The sequence below is a fragment of the Choloepus didactylus genome, chromosome 7 (genome assembly GCF_015220235.1).
Source record: "Choloepus didactylus isolate mChoDid1 chromosome 7, mChoDid1.pri, whole genome shotgun sequence".
In the NCBI taxonomy this organism is placed as follows: Eukaryota; Metazoa; Chordata; class Mammalia; order Pilosa; family Megalonychidae; genus Choloepus; species Choloepus didactylus.
Genome location: NC_051313.1, coordinates 113521970 through 113541091, shown reverse-complemented (window position 1 = coordinate 113541091; position 19122 = coordinate 113521970). Strand labels below are relative to the sequence as shown.

The window sequence follows — 19122 nt, the reverse complement described above, 5'->3', positions numbered from 1 at the left end:
TGCCTGTGAAACTGATTTTAAATCAAAAAACCATGTAGTGGATTATTTCTAAAAGCTTGTCAGCTCTGAAGTTATATGTGTGTATTCTATGAAATTATTTTTAAATGACTGATTGAAAAATAATACTGATTTGGGGCAAGGTCTGTCGGGTGTAGTCACAAAGAACAAGCTCTTCTAAAGCTCCTCCTGTATAGATGTGACCAGTTCAACAAGAACCAATACAGTAAAAAACACATCTAAAATCCTTACTCTGTCCCTTTCATTATAATCATTGCTAGTATAAACCAGTTTTGCTATCTTTTTCCCCTTAAATTGGCCCTCAGCACCCCCCCCACCCCTACCCCCACTCCCCATAGCAATACAGTAATCACTACCTGTGGTGCTTTTATTTCTGGCCATGACTAACTGGTTAATGGAAAAAAAAAGATGAGAAAATCTTATTGCTAGATTTTAATTTGATTGAAAATAAGGATGGATGGTTGGCATTCATTTTTACATTTGTGAGAGGTAACATTATCTTTGTGGCTGAATAATGTTGCTGTAATATTTTCCTCATCTGAAATGAAAAGTAAAACAAAAGCTCATCCTTTAGACATCTTGCAAAAGAACTTGAGCTCCTGAGAGCTAGAGTCACAGTTCACTCTTGATTAGATGTGTTTTCATCTTTAATGCTTCAGCAAGAACTTTGCTTAAGAGAATGTAATTTTCCTTGTCAGTCTCATTTTTAGTTTTCAGGAGAAAAAATGCAATTTAACATCGATCAAATTGATAAATAGAGTATTAAAACAAATTGGGAATGTGCTACAACCTTCCTTAATATGCCAGCCTTTTTCCTTTGAGTTTGCACTACAGTTTTATTCATGTATAGACCAAGTGAAGTGGTGAATCATTTGGTGAAATGGGAACTTTGTGTTGGGGTGATGTTATACTCTTGATAAAGCATATTCGAAGATGCAAACATAATTATTCTTTTCTGAGCAGGTTCTTTTAGGTTTATAAGATTTGTGCTGAGACAATTCAAATATAAACTGCAGGGGAAATTGTTATACTGCCTTTGCGATATTGTAGCTAACCTTATAAGCATTCTCTGTTCATTTTTGTTTGTCCATTACTTTTCACCTCTTCACATTTTTAGATCTGTTATTTAGACTTGGCATTCTTGCCTTAAAACCTGTTTGGTTCTATTTAGTTGATATTTCTTCTGCATGAATTCTTTGCCCTGAAAGGTAAAATGAAAAAAAAATATATATCCATAAATATGGTCTTCTCATATAGAAATTCTAATGCAGTTCATGTAGAATTTTATTCCTAAATTGATATATTCATACATTTTACTAGTAATTTTCCTCTCTTTTGATTATATCAGTAGCCTTCACTTAAATATACTAATATAAATATATAGTGTTTACAAATGTTTATCTTTATGAAATCCCCACATACAAAATAACATTATGGCATTTATTTTATTTGATCATTACTACATCTTTCAAAAAAAATGGTAGTTTAGTTAAATAACAAGTAGACTACAGTAAGCCTTTTCTTTTTAAATGAAAATATGAGGACAGAGAAAAAACTCAGGATGATTAGTATGAAGACAAGGGGAATTCAAGATATTTAAATAGATACTATTTAAATATCTATAAATAATCATTAAAAGTGGAGTACAGATTGAGATCTGGGCTTCCTAGGAGTCAAAGCAAAAATAGACTTAGTAGCCTGTGTCCATTTGAGAATTAGGAGTAAGCCTGATTCTCAGGCTCAGGAGTTGGAATCAGTAAAAGATAAATAAACATTAATTTAAAGCACAAAATTTTGAATTAAGGTCAGGTTATCTGGTATTTTATAGAGTAGGATCTTGAGTTGCCTGGGAGTCACAGTTGTTTTAGATAACATTTTACTTTCAATAAGCCAGTATCAGCTTAATATGGTTTTACATTATCTCGCATCTTTACAACCACCCTAGAATGTAGGTATTACCATTTTTACTGATGAGAAAACTGAAATGTAAATTGACTTTTCTAAGGTCACATAGCTTATAAGTAGCATAGCAAGGATTCAAACAGTACTGTCTGATTCTTGTTTGTATTATATCACTGTACTTTCCTATTTACTCTTTACATCCATTTCACATATATCTGATGAATCATTTCTTTATTGTTTTGCATAATTAATGTACAAAAATATTTCTGCCTTGGGTTAAATCAGGGGTCTTACAGTATTGGCTTACAGGGCACAGATGTGTTATATTTGAAGGTTTTCATTTTTGCTTTTAAATTGGAAATTTAGAGGCATGCACTTGCTAGTTAGCCTCAATAAACAACACTCCCTATTGTCTTACGCTAGCTGACTTCACACTTTCATAATACCTGCATGGTCCCTGAAATTTTTTTCTGTTTGTAATCCCAGGATTGGTTTATTAATGCACATTTTTAATGAAGCCAAGGACTTAGATGTAATTCCCATTTATTGACACCAGAGAAATTATTTTTCATTGCCACAGACTAAAGCTAGCAAATTTTATGATTGTGTGCAAGGAGAACAAAGAAGAATCAGTAACGATCCTGGTTAACTTGAGAATTACTACATGCGAGGCACTGTTCTAAGACATTGAAATGTATTATCTAATATATTCCACACGATAACTTTGAGGTGGATACTGTTATTATCCTCATTTTTAGAGCTATTGAGAGGTAGTGCCATTACTTGAATTTAGGAAGTCTGATTCCACACTCCTTGTGATGGTTTAAGTTCATGTATCAACTTGGCTAGGTTATGGTGTCCAGTTGTTTGGTCAGGCAAGCAGTGGTTTGATTGTTACTGTGAGGATATCTTGTGGATTTAAATTATCAGTTAGTTGACTGCAACTATGGCAGATTATGTCTACAATCAACTAAGGAGATTGCCTTCAACAATGAGAGGAGTCTCATCCAATCAGTTGAAGGCCTTAAAGAGAGGGCTGATGATTTCAGCAGTCAGAAGAGAGAATTTCCATCTCTGCTTCAGTAAGCCTGCTTTTCCTAGGGAATGAATCATAAACCTTCATAGGTGTTCTTGGCTTTTGCGGCCTGCCCTACCAAATTTGGACTTGCCCATCCCCACAATCATGTGAGCCAATTCCTATAATAAATATCATAATATTACATTATGTATATCTAACTGCTGTCAGTTCTGTTTCCCTGGAGAACCTGTGCACAAACTTTTCTCACCAGAGGGGAAATCTCTTATATCCATAACTTATGTGAAAAAGACATTTTTTCTTATATTGTTGCATTGCTTTTCTATAGTGGTCATAGTGCTCTTCAAAAAGAATACTCTTTCTGCTATTAGGAAGATGCTTTTTATGTATTAGGAATATATAAACCCCAAATATTCTTCTGCCTTGTGTTTGTTGGATAAAATTTAGTTAATTAGGCCTGATCCTTGGATCTTGTGAAAATTGTGTTCATCTATCCATTCATTGATTGATAGGCACTTGGGTTGCTTCTACCTTTTGTCTATTGTGAATAATACTGTGATAAACATTGCTGTACAAATATTGGTTCAAGTCACTGCACTCAATTCTTTTGGTTATATATCTGGAAGTAGAATTGGTGGATCATATGGTATTCTGTATTTAACTTTCTGGGGAACTACCAAACTGCTTTTCACAGTGGCTGCTGCACCATTTTCCATTCCACCAACAATATAAGAGGGTTCCCATTTCTCCACATCCTTGCCAACACTTGTTATTTTCAGTTTTTAAAATAATAGACAATAGGGTGGTCACTGCCTAAACATCCCTGAAGATCGGGAAAGTGATTAAACCAGAGGAAGGGGTAGCAACAGACAAAATAGAATTCAACAAAGGATTATGAACACTGAAACCTATATAATTTTCTTTTTCTTAGTTGCTAGGGTATTAGAATAGCTAGAAGGAAAGAACTGAAATGGTAGAAGTGTAACCCATAACATTCTTTGAAATTTCCTATGTAACTATTTGTTAAATCATACTTTAAAAGTTGCCACCTTTTTTGCATGTATGGTATATTTCACAATAAGGAAATATCTGAATCTGTGGAACTATAACCCATAACATTCTTTGAAATTTGCTCTCCAAATACTTGTTAAATTGCACTTGGAAAGTTATCACTTTTATGTATATATGTTATATTCCACAATAAAAAAATGAAAAAAAAATAACCATCTTAGTGAGTGTGAAGTCATATCTTGTAATTTTAATTTTTATATTTCCCTGATGGCTAATGATACTGAGTATTTTTGCTATGCTTGTTGGCCTTTTGAATATCTTCTTTGGAGAAATGTCTATCCAAATCTTTGGCTTGTTTTTAAATTGGGTTGTTTGTCTTTTTGTTGTTGAGTTGTAGGAGTTCTGTATATATTCTGGATATTCAGCCCTTATCAGATATATGGTTTCCAAATATTTTTCCCTATTCTGCAGGCTGTCTTTTTCACTTTCTTGATAATGTACTTTGCGCAAGTTTTAAATTTTGATGAAGTCCATTTTATCTATTTCTTCTTTTGGTGCTTTTGGTGTAAAATCTGGAAATCCGCTGCCTACTACAAGGTCCTGAAGATATATCTCTGCTTTCTTGTAACAGTTATAAAATATTAGCTTTTATATTTAAATCACTGACTGTTACGAATTAATTTTTGTATATGGTGAGAGAGAGAGGTCTACATTCATTGTTTCGCATGTGGTTTGTTTCCAATTGTTCCAGCACCATTTGTTGAAGAGACTATTAAAAAAAGGGGGAAACGACTTGAATTAGATATTTCTCCAAAGAAGACATACAAATGGCCAGTAAGCACATGAAAAGATTCTCAACATCATTAGTCATTAGGAAAATGCAAGTCAAAACTACATGTTATTACTTCACACCCACTGGTTGGCTATTAATTCCCACCCCTACCCTCTCTCTCCACCCCCACCCCCAAAAGCTAGAATTAACTGTTAGGGTGTGGAGAAATAGGAAACCTTGTGCATTGCTGATGGGGATGTGAATAGTACAGCACTGTGAGAAACAGGTTATTGGTTCCTCAGAAAGTTAAACTTTGGTCCAGCGATCCCACTTCTAGGTATATAACCAAAAGAATTGAGTGCAGGGACATGAACAGATGTTTGTATACCAATGTTTCTAGCAGCATTATTCACAATAGCTGACAAGTGGAAGCAGCTGAAGTGCCAAACAAGAAATGAGTGGATAAGCAAACTGTGGTATATACATACAGTGGAATATTATTCAGCTATAAAAAGAAATGAAGTATTGGCACATGACATAACATGGATGAATTGTGATGACATCATTTTGAGTGAAACAGGCCAGATAGTAAAGGACAAATATTGATGATTTCTCATATGTGAAATACTTAGAATAAGTATTCATGAAGAAAGAAAGCAGAATAGTGGTTACCAGGGACTGCGGGGGAGGGGGGAATGGAGAGTTACTGCTTAATGGGTATGAATTTCTGTTTGGGGTGATGGAAGTGTTCTGGTAATAGAAAATTATACATTGTCAATATACGTAATGTTGCAGAGTTATACATTAAAAAAAAAAAAAAAAAGGGAACACCACCATCCCAAGTTGAATTTTTGAAAGAAATGAAATGGTCATCTTGGCAACAGGGCTTATATGCAGGAGGACTGAAGACTGATTGTGTATGATCCTGGTATGAAGCAGTGAGCTTGAGAACTGAGTGGAAATGGAGTATCAGGGTTGGAGACAGCTCATTAAAGACAAGTGCTGACCTCATATAGAGAGGGAAGCAAGGGCAAAGTAGGGAAAGTTGCAAGGTTATCAGTGGGCAGTTAGGAATGTTGCCCTTTCCTCTCCCTCTAAAAAAGAGAGATGCCAGTTGGAGCTTTTTTTGAGGTGGGGTGGGGTGGTGGTGTCTTTTCTCTGATCACTTCTACATGATAATATGTAGGCCTAAGTAGCATGAAGCCTGTGGATGTATCTATAAAACCAATCGGTGACTTAAAGAGGGGGTAATTTGGCTATTTTTTTCTAGTTTATTCATAAAAACTTTTCTAATTCTCTATTCTGTTGTCATTGAAGAGGGGCATTTAAAATCTTGGATATGGGCTGAAAAAAATCTACCAGGCCCCAGCTTCTTTAGCAATTAACCTTTGTATGGCACCAGTGCCTTTGGAATGATTCAGTGATTTCATGAGTAGTGTTAAGAACTGATGACTTAAAGGGGGAGTCTTTAAATGGTACCAGAGATCAGCTGTAAATATAGGTCAGAGGTTTTTGTTTTGTTTTGTTTTGTTATTAGTTTCTAACTTGCCTGGTATTTTATTTTGTTAGCTTTGTCTAATTTTGCCACAAGACTCTTAACCTTCGTAATTTTGATGGTTGAGCTGTGTGTTGAGCATAATCAAATGCTCATTTTGTTCAAACTAGATTAACGTCACAACATTCAGAAAACTTCTCCATGTTTTCAATTTTTAAAAATTTTGGCACATTTTGTGGTTAGACTGAAATGAGGTAAATATGTCTCTTGTGCATATTATTGTAGTGCTAATGGTTGGTTAGATAATTGCTATAATGTTAACACATTAATTTATGCCCTGTAAATGAATATGAGACACTATTACTGGGAATACTGTGTAGTCTGCACAATAAATGCTACATAAGAAACAAGCCTTCCTCCAAATAACTTTTTTGCTAGTTCACACTTCTGAGGAGTAGGCTCTATAGGTGTGAAGAATCTAGAGACTGTATAATTTCAGTGATAAACCCGATTATAAAATAAGCTTAATTAACTGTTAAGTGTTTTGCTGTAAGCTTGTCAGCTTCATGTATTCCCTTGACTATTTTTGCAAGAAGCATTTGAGGACAGGCTTTTGGGAGACAATCTGGTTTGTTAATATTATCTCTAGTCTCATATAAAAGCTTACAGCTTTGTGGTCAGAATCTAAGCAAATAGTGAGTGACCTGAGAGAGCTTTTGAGTGCTATCAAGAACAGTTACCTGTGGTAAAATAGGAAGAAAATTTTTAATATATGCAGGAGTAATTTATAAAATTCAAACATCCACTTATTGACAGGACTACTTAATTTTATACTGTATGTAAAAGTACTCTTGCTGCCTATAAATAAATGTTACAAGAATTTAAAGCTTATTAATATCTTAAGAAAGAACATAAGTTCTTAAAAGTTATCTAACCAGTATCTAGTAAGTTCTAGCCAGTATCTAGTAAGTTAAATTTAACAAATTAGTATTGTCTAATACATGGCAGGCATTTTGCTAGAAGCTGGGATATACAATGAATAAGACATCTTTTCATCTAACAAGTTTGTATTAAATGTTTTTTATGGATATTCTTAAGGGCCTTCCCTGAGGAAGTAGTGCTTACATTAAGACTTCAGAGTTGAGTAGGAGTTACCAAAGTAAATATCAGTATAAAGACAAATAGTGTCCCGTGTGCCATGATCAAAGAGTCCCCCAGGTTGAGAAAGACCATGGAGTTGTTTGAGAGACCAAAAAGGTCCCCAAATGGCTGAAACAGGGAAAGAGGGACAGGAGCAGTGGCTTAAGATGAGATTGAAGAGATAGCTAGGAGACAGTTTTTAGAGGGACTTCTATAATGTCAAAACCTTATTTAAGTATTTGGATTTCATCAAAATGGCAATGGGAGGCCATTCAAGGGTTTAGGCAGGCAAGTGACATTAGAATTTTTAAATTTTATTTTATTGTGGCAATATATGTAGAACAAAATTTGCCATTTTACCCATGTTTTACAATTCAGTGGCATTAATTACATGTACAGTGATGTACTACGATCACCACCATCCATTATCAGAAATTTTTTCTTCACCTAAAACAAAAACAGTTTACCCCTTAAGGAATAATTATTCATTCCCCCAGCCCCTGGCAATCTCTTACCTACTTTCTGTCTCTTTGAATTTGCTTAGTGTAGATATTTCATAAAACTGAAATATTATGATTCAAATGGAATCATACAATATTTGTTCTTTTGTGTTTTGAATTTGCTTAGTGTAGGTATTTCATAAAACTGAAATATTATGATTCAAATGGAATCATACAATATTTGTTCTTTTGTGTCTGGCTAGCATAATGTTTCTAAGGCTCACCCATATTGTAGATATATCAGAACTTCATTCTTTTTTATGGCTGATTGGTATTCTAGTGTATGTATATATCACATTTTGTTTATCCATTCAGCTTTTGATGGACAATTGGTTGTTTCTACCTTTTGTCTATTGTGAATAATGCTGCTGTGAACATTGGTGTACAGATACTTACCTGAGCCTCTGCCTTCAGTTCTTTTGGTATGTACTTAGAAGTGGGATTGCCAGTTCATATGGTAATTCTGTGTTTAACCTTCTGAAGAATCACCAAGCTGTTTTCCACAGTGCTGTCCATTTTACATTCCCACCAGCAAAGTGTGAGAGTTCCTGTTTCTCCACATCCTCATCAACAGAGTTATTTTCTGTATTTTTAATAATAGCCATCCTAGTGGGAATGAAGTGATTTCTCATTGTGGTTTTAATTTCAATTTTCCTAATGACTAATGATGTTGAGTATCTTTCTGTGTGCTTACTGGCCATCTGTATATCTTTTTTTGAAAAATGTGAGTTCAAATCTTCTGCCCATTTTTAAATTGGGTTGTTTGTCTTTGTGTTGTTGAGTTGTAGCAGTTCTTTATATATTCTGTTATTAAACCCTTTTCAGATATATGGTTTTTATTTTGATGAAATTCAATTTATCTGTTTTTTTCTTTTGTTATTCGTGATTTTCAGTGTAAAGTTTAAACATCCATTGCCTATTATGAAGTCCTGAAAATATTCCTGTTTTCTAAGAGTTTTATGGATTTAGCTCTTATATTTAGATCATTAGTCTGTTTTGAGTTAATATTTGTATATGGTATAAGGTAGGAGTCCATTTTCATTCTTTTGCATGTGGATATCAAATTTTCCCAGCATCATTTATTGAAGAGATTATTTCCCCTTTGAGTAGACATGACTACCTTGTCAAAAATCAGTTGGCCATAGATGTGTGGATTTATTTCTGCACTCTCAGTTCTATTCCATATTCATGTATCTGTTCTTACGCCAGTACCACACTGTTTTGATTACTGTAATAAGTTTTAAAATAGGGAAATGGTAAGTCCTCCAACTCTGTTCTTTTTCATGATGGTTTTGGTGTTTGTGGTCCCTTGTCCTTCCAGATGAATTTGATGATTAACTTTGGCATTTCTGCGAAGAAGGCTGTTGGAATTTTGATTGATATTGTGTTTAATCTGTATTACTGACATATTAACAATATTAAGTCTTCCAGTCCATAGGCATGGAATATCTTTTTATTTATTTAGTATTTCTTTAATTTCTATCAGTAATGTTTTATAGTTTTCTGTGTTCAAGCCCTTTACATCCTTGGTTTAAATTTATTCTGATTTTTTTTTTTTTTTTTTTTTTAGTTGCTATTATAAATGAAATTGTTGGCTTAGTTTCCTTTTGGAATTTTTCCTTGCTGGTGTCAAAATTTGTTTTTATGCCGTAACTCTGATTGCTGTGTGGAGAACAGGTTGGAGTGAGATGAGAGAATTCAAAAAAATCAGTTAGGATGCTGTGAAGGAATCTGACAATGATCATGGTTTAGACTAGAGTCGTGACCAGGTAATGGAGAAGTGAATGGATTCAGAGGCATGGTGATTTTTTAGATGTAGAATTAAGGAAGGGATGGTTACAGAGTCCGAGATGACTTTCAGGCTTCGGCCTCTGGCTGGATGTTGGTATCAAACCCTGTTTTGGTTTGCTAAAGCTGCCAAAATGCAATATACCAGAATTGCATTGGCTTTTATAATGGAGGTTTATTAGTTTACAAATTTTCAGTTCTAGGGCCATGAAAATGTTCCAGTTAAGGCATCAAGAGTAAGATACCTTCTCTGAGGAAAGGCCTATGGCATCTGGGGTTCCTCTGTCGCATGGGAAGGCACCTGGTCCTCTCCTAGGTTCAGCTGCTGATTTCCATGGCTTTCTTCAGAATTTCTCTGGGCTTCCGTCTTAGCCTTTCCCTTAATTTCTCCCACGGACAAACTCTGGGTTACATACCTTACCTTCTCTCCAAAATGTCTCTTTCAGCTTCCCTGAGCTTGCTCTCTCCATGAGCTCTCTTAAAGGACTCCAGTAAAGGATTAAGACCCATCTTGAATGGGTGGGGTCACAACTCCATGGAAACAATCTAATCAAATCAAATGGTCCTATCTACAATAGGTCTTCTCCCACAAGACTGGATTAAAAATACACAGCCTTTTATGGAGTACATAATAGATTCAAACCAGCACAAACCTTGGTGTGGATAGGACAGAAGATGAAGTTTATTTTAATTTTTTATGTATACCTCAAAGTGCACAGATTTCTAGACATAGATAGGGAATACAGGACAGGAGTAATTTGTCATTTTTCATTCTTTGAATGTACATATGTGGTATGTGTGTTTGTGTGTGTATATAATGTATGTATTTTAAATGTATGAAAGAAAATAGCAAAAACAGGGTCATTCAGTCTATCTGAGATTAGCGAATACAGTCTAGTTTTTAAAGAATAGGTACATCATCGTAAGACAATAGGTGAAAATCTGGTAGAGTATTTGTTCTTTAAAGTTAGAAGCTAGAGCAGTGCTTGCTTTGGCAGCACATATACTAAAATTGGAATAATACAGATAAGATGAGTATGGCCCCTGTACAAGGATGACATGCAAATTCATGAAGTTTTCCATTAAAAGAAGAAGAAGAAAGAGGAGGAGGAGGAGGGGGAGAGGGGGAGGGGGAGGGGGAGAGATTAAATGTGAAAGGAAGTTTAAATGTACCCAGCCACTTAAAAAAAGTCACAGTGAGCCACAATGAGTAGATCGGTTTTTCTCATAAGCTAGGATCCAGGGTGAATGTATTTTAAAGTTTTAATAGTACCTGCTAACTCTTGTTTAAACCAGTTCATTCTTACTGAGGCTATTAACCCAGGTTAACATTCAACTACTAGAATTTTATTAAGATTTTAACCAGGAGGCTAAAAGTCCAGTTTATGAATTGGCTGGCCTTTGCTAATGGCTTTGTAGCTTTTAAAAATAAACCAAGGTTTGTGATTTTTCAGGGGGTGAGGGGATGGGAGAGCTCAGTAAACCTAGAAATAGCCATAAATGAAGCCTGTAGCCTATTATGGACTTAAATTGGGAGTAGCAGGAATAAAGAACAGGAGAGAGAATCCTGTTGTTTTAAAGGAGACCTTATAAAGTGCCTTGCATGAACCAAACTCTGATATTGGAATTGAGTTTTTATTGATAAATGGGTTAAAAATCAAAAGCCTTGGCAACTTTTACATTTTACTTTGACTACTTGAAACATGAAGTATTTTAATTAAGTGAAATACTGAATTAAAGCTTCCATTGGCAACATAGAGTTGTAATCTGTGATATAAAGTTAGGTAGGGTTTGGAGACTGAAAATGGGAATGTGGGGACTGGAAAAGTACCACCTGCAGGCTGCAAGCGTTTTCTTTTTGGCACGCTGGGTGGGTTGCTTCAGTGGTACATTCCACAGTGGGAAAAGCTCATATATTAGTGTCAGATAAACCTAGGTGTCAAATCCCCACACTGGCTCTTGTTAGGAGGGGGATGGGTTGTCCAGCCTCGCCATGCCGCATTGTCCTCTGCTGAAATGTGCGGATGACGTGTATTATCCAGTTTATTTTGAGAATTAAATGATATAATGACTGTGAAGTCCCTAATAAATTTACCCTGCTCATAGTAGGTGCTTAACATCTCTTAGTTTGCCCTTTCATTTCCCATTTGATTTTCTTTCTTGTTTTTTCTAAATTATTTATTAGAGAAGTTGTAGGTTTACAGAAAAATCATGCCATATGCCCTATACTCACACACACATGCACACACACACAGTTTTTCCTATTATTAGCACTTTTCATTAGTGTGTTAACTGTTACAGTTGATGAAACAATATGGTTTTCTTTATACATAACTTCAATATCTCTAATAAATATGTAGAAACCTTGTTAATGAGCTGAATGGATTTAATGAGTGTTGGAATAAGTGCAGTTGAACTTCTTATCTGCTTTTTGATTGTGAAAGTAGAAATTCAGAGGTATTGAGTACTTCATGTTTTAGAAATGCCAACCCAGGTGCCCTGTGCCGGTTTGTATATATTATGTCCCCCAGAAAAAGCCATGTTCTTTGATGCAATCTTGTGGGGGCAGATTGATTAATCTTGTTTGATTAGGATGTGACCTTTTGATTGGATGTTTCCATGGAGATGTGACTCAATCAACTATGGGCGAGACCTTTGATTGGATAATTTCCATGGAGGTGTTATCCCACCCATTCAGGATGGGTCTTAATTGAATCACTGGAGAGTGAGTGTTCACAGACAGAAGGAGCTGCTGTAGCTCACAGAGACATTTTGAAGATGGCTGTTGAAAGCTGTTTCTTTGGAGAACGCTATTTTGAAATGCAACCCAGGATCAAGCAGACGCCAGGTATGTACCCTCCCAGCTTACAGAGGTTTTCTGGATGCCAGCGGCCTTTCTCCAGTGAAGGTACCTGATTGTTGATGCTTTTCCTTGGACACTTTAAGACTTTAAGACTGCAACTGTGTAACCAAATAAACCCCCTTTATAAAAGCCAATCCATTTCTGGTGTTTTGTGCAAGGGCAGCATTAGCAAACCGGCGCATGCCCTTAATGACACACAAACTAATTTGTGAAAGATTTAAAATAACAGTTGATAGTACTTTTAAATGTTATCCAGTGATGCGCTTTCTACAGAAAAATATTTGGCCACTTATTCATCCAATTAACATTTACTGAGACTGTGTTTGTCCTGGCCACTGTAAAATGTGGGAGATTGGGAAGTGAAAGATAATTCTTAAACACTTAATTAATTCTTAATTCCTGTGGTTTAGGAAATCACAGGGTGTTGTGCCAAAAGAATATGACAATATTTAAACAGTGCTTTAAAAATGTGTACCCTCTCTTACCCTGTTGATATATTGCTAAGAAATAAGTTAAAGAAGTTCAGTGACATATCTGTAAGTGGACAAACTTCATAGCCATCAGTGATCACAGAGATCTGTATTTGACAAAGAAAAATATTCTTGATGCATTGCTAAGAAAAAAGCCAGATTACTCAACAGGGTTAAAATGATGACTTAATTTATTTTCAAAGAGAAAGAAAGTGAGCTTAATGTTTAATCTTGCCAAACTGTATATAGTATACTGAAGAAATAAAGAATGGGGCATATGCATATCAAAGGTGATTTTTGAGCAGAGCATGGTCTCAATGAGGCTGCCCTAAGGAGTGGGCTGCAGCAGGAGCAGGGAAAGGTGTTTTCTTGGTGCTCTGAGCCTTTTGAGGTGATTTGGTAGAAAGAAGATTGACCTGGGAAGAATCACTCTGAAAAGCAGAGAAAAATATGTCCAGTGGGTATGTGGGCAGCTAGCCTGATGGTCTTCCCTGGCCATTTTGACTCAGCTGGCACCATCAGGTCACTTTCTCTACCCTGTGGAAACATCCCATTTCTGGATATTTCAGGTTCCAAGAGTAAGTTTGTTGAAAAATTGTTTTCCTCCTTAGTTGATAATAAGGTAAGCTGTCAAGGTCTTGTGTGCTGTTCACTCTTGAGCAGTAATCCCAATAAAGTTCAAAGGTTTTTACTCAGGTTTTACACCTAAGTTTGTTTTTGAAAACTTTATTCACATAAACCTCTGTCAGACTCACAACATTATTCAAAGAAGAGTTTTTATACCTTTGTATATACCATTAATTCTACCAATTTATAAAAACAGCTCATTATTTTAATTTTTTTCCTCATTTATAGACATGGTTAAGCCTGGAGATTGCTAGTTTTCCCTTTTGTTTGAGAACTATACAATAACAAGTAGGTCTGGATCAAATGAAGTGAAAGTTTCTGGACCCTTTATATTCACTGCTTTCTAGAGTGATGGGAAGCAGTCTTTCTGCCTCATACTTTCTCCTTTACATTTTTATGTGTGATATAAATTTGCCCCACCCCCCTTTCATCCTTGGAATAGAGATCTGGGATTTTGGGGGGGGGGGAGCAGTGGATGGCAGTTGTCAAAAGATGAATGCTGAATGATTCACAAAGGACGGGACAAGAGAGAAAGAACTAATGATACAGAAACATCGGCCAGAAGGAAGAGATAGCTCTTATTTAGTGACCCTTTCTTTAAACTAGCAAAATACCTTTTATTTTTAATGACTGTCATTTGTTGAGTACCTATGTACTACATACTTAGGTACACTGTCTTACTTAAGCCACATCATCCTGAGAGGTAGCAATCATCCCTTCCCTTTGTTTTGCAGGCAAAGCCCCAAAAGATTAAATAATTTGCTTTTAGCCATATGCCCAGTAAATATCAAAATCTGGTTCTAATTGTAAAGCTTGTACTGTGCAAGCTACTAACTTTGACCTGGGAGTTAGAAATTGTTAGGACTAACTGCATGAATTGTAAGTTTATGTTAACTTTCTTGGCTCCTGTTTTAACTGTGAGGTGAAAGAATTGAGCTGGATTTTAAAGTCACTTCTGGTTATAAAATTCTGTGACTCCTGGGTTCTTTATGGAATTCAAGCAGAGAAAGTTTAGAACTTCTGCTTGTTCTCTTTGTGTTTAGCCAGTTCAGTTGTAATGAATACTGATAGCCTGATGATTTTATAAAACAATTACCTAGTGGAGGTGTAGAAAAGGTATAGTGGAAGATGGGTTAAAAGAACGTACATTGTATCAACCACAAATTCACAAAAGAAACGGTAAAAAAAAAGTCACCTGAGCATCAAAGGAGCATGGCAAGCATAGGCTGGAGATTGTGTGGATGGGACTTGGTTGGTAATTGTCTTTCAACACGAACATTTAGCTTCAAAAAGAGTTACTGTGCCTACTGAGTTTGTATGTGTCTGTCTCAAGGCATGGGAAATTGTGCTAGATGGTACAATGATGATTCAGTTTCAGTTCTTTTAGGACCTCAGAACATTTTCAATTAAAGGTTAGACAGATGGTTACCGGAGGGATATAATGATTATTGACATAGGAGAGCTAATGAGATGACATGACATTAAAAAAAGCATTATTGCAGTATTTTCATTCCATTTATATAGTACCTTTTTCTCTGAAGGTGCAGTACAAATAACACTGAGATAGTAAGCAATTTTAAAATGTCAAAACACTGAAGAATAAGAAAGTGAGTAGGAGGAATAAATACACAGAAAAAAAAAGTACTCAGATTTTACTTTGGATTACTGATCTGTACTTTAGATTACTGATCTGCCCAGCAGGTTAGTGACTGGTTCCATCCATTCATTCATCAGTGGCGCTGGAAATGGGAAGAGGCTTGGCACTGAGGCCTCTCCCTTGGGCCAGTCAGTGCTTCACCATTCTTCTCCCCATAGTTTTGATTGAAAACCATGGTTTTGGTGTCAGATGGACCTGTATTTAAATCCTGACCTTGCTGCTTACTAGCTGTTGACTTGGAACAAATTACGTAAGCTTTCTGAGCCTCAGTTTCTTCTTCAATAAAATGATGTTAATTATACTTGCCTTATTAGATTTGTGTCCTGAGAATTAAAATAAATGAGTTGTATATATATAAAACATTTAGTTCAGCAAGTGACATGTGGTGAATGCATCATAAATGCAGCTATTATTTGTAGTGTGTCAAAATACAATGATTCTGATGAGGTTAAAGAGCATAATAGCAACAGCTTCTTTGTGGTTCAGAATGTGGAGTTGTCAGAATCGTGTTTTCCTTCTCTATATTGATATTGTAAAGCATGTAATCTGTATCTCACAGACTAGCATTAGATTTTTAAAATGAAATATTTAAGGTATAAAGAGAATATAGATAATAATATTGACACTCATATACCTACCACCAGCTGAAGAAATAAATAGTTGGATAGACTTGAAGACACCTGTTCCTTTCTTCCCACAACCCCCTAGAGTAACCACTACTCTGAATTCGGTGTATCATTTCTATACCATATTTTTGTACTGAAATTAAGTATCCATAAACTGTATATGGTATTTTACATTTTAAAAATTTTACATAAATGTTATTGTATTGATATGTGTCCTTTTGTAGCTTGCTTTTCTCTCAACACTGTTTTTGTGATTTATCTGTTAGGTTTGTAACTCTGGTTCATTTACTTCATACAGCATGTGAGTGAACATAGAGTTTTTATCATTTTCTGCCAATGGACATTACCTGTACCTTTGAATATCTCTGTATGCCTCTTACCATCATGTCTGTCTCTCTTAACCTAATAGGTAACCACCATCCTGAATTGTGTTTAACTTTTGTTATGGTTTAAATATACATGTTCCTAAACAATATATTAAGATTCTGAAGGTTTATATAAGTACAATCTTACTATATTATTTAGTGACTTGCTTTTTGTATTCAACATTATGCTTTTGAGGTTCATACATATTGGTGTATGTGGCTGTAGTTATTTGTTTTCATTTTGTATGTTATTCCATTGTTTGAATGTATCACAATTTATGGACCTCTAGTTTGTTTCTGATTTTTCCATTATTACAAACAGTAATATAATTAACATCCTTATACATGTCACCTTAAATGTATGTATTAAGTTTCTTTCAGGTATATGCCTAGGAATGAAATGACTGGATTGTAGGAAGTACATGTGCATCTTTATCTTTGCTGGATATTGACATGTAGTTGTGTTGTTGGATCATTTAATTATAAATATTTTCTACTTTCTGATTTGACCCATAAATTTAAAGTGCACTTTTTAAGTTTCCAAATACAAAAAATTTTTATCAATTTTAACTTAATTGCTCTATGCTCAGATTTTTTTTTTTTTTTTTTTTTTTTTTTTGTATTTTACTCATTCTTTGGCTTTTGTTGAGACTTGCCTTTATGTGGTCAAGATTTAGCCAGAATCTAATGAATTTTTACAAATATCCCAATTAGAATTCACTTTCTAATTGTTGGGTACAGAGATCTATGTATGCTTTTTAACTGTCTCTGATTTTACTAATAACTTTGTCTGAGACAAATATATTAAAATCTGTAATAGGATAGTAAATTTATTGGTTTTCCACAAATACCACCATTTTCGCTTTACATATTTTGAAGCTCTGTTAATGGGTCATATGTTTTTGACCATTGTTTTACTTTCATCTCCTTTTTTTAATCATCCATTAATCTTTATTATTACTGGTGTTGCATTTAATTTTTATTCTGACTTACATTGTTTTCTAATAAGTGAGGAAGTAAGCGCCTTAATTATTAAACTGGTTTTCTCACTCTTTCTTTAGATTTTCAAAAGAAACAACCAGATGATGATTCTGCTCCGAGTACAAGTGACAGCCAATCAGATTTGTTTTCTGAAGAGACCACCAATGACAACAATAATACCTCGATAACCACGCCAACTCTTAGTCCCAGCCAGCAGCCACTTCTGACAGAACTGAATGTAACTTCGCCAAGTAAAGAGGAATGTAAGTGCCCAGATCCTGTGAGGTGATAGGGAAAGCAGCCCAAGACAATATCACGAGTTCTTGGTGATGTCTAGTCCCAGAAAAAAAGATAGCCACTCTTTTAATTTAGGATAAGTGTTCACATAAAGGATTCAGGCTTAGCAAATTGGATAACAAGTTTCAGCCATTCCATGGAGTTTAAGGTCTTCCAAGGAGGTAGTCATATATATATATATACCTTTTATTTTGAAATACTTTTTATTTATTTTTTAATTGAGATTGTTCACATACCATACAATTATCTAAAGATCCAAAGTGTACGATCAAGCCCATGGTACCATTATACAGCTGTACATCCATCACCACAATTAATTTTTTTTTTCAATTTTTAGAACATTTTCATTACTCCAGAAAAGAAATAAAGACACACACGGAAAAGAAACTCCAATCCTCCCGTACCCTAACCACCCCCCTCCATTCTTGATTCATAGTATTGGTATAGTACATTTGTCACTGTTGATGAAAGAATGTTAAAATACTACTAACTGGGGGATATAGTTTGCAATAGGTATATATATTTTTTCTTATATGCTCCTCTATTATTCAATTCTAGTTGTAGTGTCATACATTTGTTCAGAAATCTAGAGAGATTTCTGATATTTGTACGTTAATCATGGACATTGTCTACCATAAGATTCACTGTTTTATAATTCCCATCTTTTCACCTCCAACTTTCCTTCTGGTGACATACGTGACTCTGAACTTCCCCTTTCCACCACCTTCACACACCATTCAGCGCTGTTAGTTATTCTCGCAACGTGCTACCATCACCTCTGCCCATTTCCAAATTACGTTCACCCTAGTTGAACATTCTGCTCATAATAAGCAACTGCTCCCCATTCTTTAGCCTCTTTCTATATCCTGGTAACTTATATTTCACGTCTATGAGTTTACATATTATAATTAGTTCATATCAGTGAGACCGTGCAATATTTTGTCCTTATGTGTCTGTCTTATTTCACTTAATATAGTGCCCTCAGGCTTTCTTCATCAACCCATTTTTTTTTTAAGATGGTTTTGTTCACATACCATACATTCCATCCTAAGTAAACAGTTGATGGTTCCCTGTATGGTGATGTATTTATGTATTCAGCACCATCGCCACTATCTATATAAGGACATCTCCATTTCTTCCACAAAGGAGGAAGAGTCAAAGAAGGTAGAGAGACAGGAGAAAAGGAAAAAAGAGAGAGAGAGACAAACAACACGTGACAGCTAGAAAGCAGCAAAAGGAAGAATAGCATTGAACTAAAATAGAATAGTCAGACAACTGTACCAATGCCAAGAGTCCCATACCTTTCCCCTGTGCCCTCGACCCCTCCCATATGCATTTAGCTTTGGTATATTGCCTTTGTTATCTGAAAGGAAGCATAATACAGTGTTTCTGTTAATTATAGTCTCTAATTTGCATTGATTGTATTTTCTCCCCAATCCCGCCCCATTTTTAACACCTTGCAATGTTGACATTCATTTGTTCTACCTCATGTAAAAACATATTTGTGCCTTTTATTACAATCGTTGAGCGCCATAGGTTTCACTGAGTTATACAGTCCCAGTCTTTATCTTTTG

General features: G+C 35.2%; 1 protein-coding gene and 1 non-coding gene across 6 annotated transcripts in view; both read left to right on the top strand.

Moving 5' to 3' along the window:
* ZFAND3 (zinc finger AN1-type containing 3) overlaps positions 1-19122 on the top strand; it is a 448733-nt gene that overhangs the window by 299403 nt on the left and 130208 nt on the right. For all 5 annotated transcript variants that reach the window (XM_037843177.1, XM_037843176.1, XM_037843175.1 and 2 more), the window contains exon 3: positions 17332-17514. In XM_037843177.1, the coding sequence (XP_037699105.1) occupies positions 17332-17514 (183 nt within the window). The remainder of the gene's footprint in view (positions 1-17331; positions 17515-19122) is intronic.
* Positions 10645-10751, top strand: LOC119541070. The gene has a single exon (XR_005218199.1). It is a non-coding gene; the product is annotated as a U6 spliceosomal RNA (small nuclear RNA).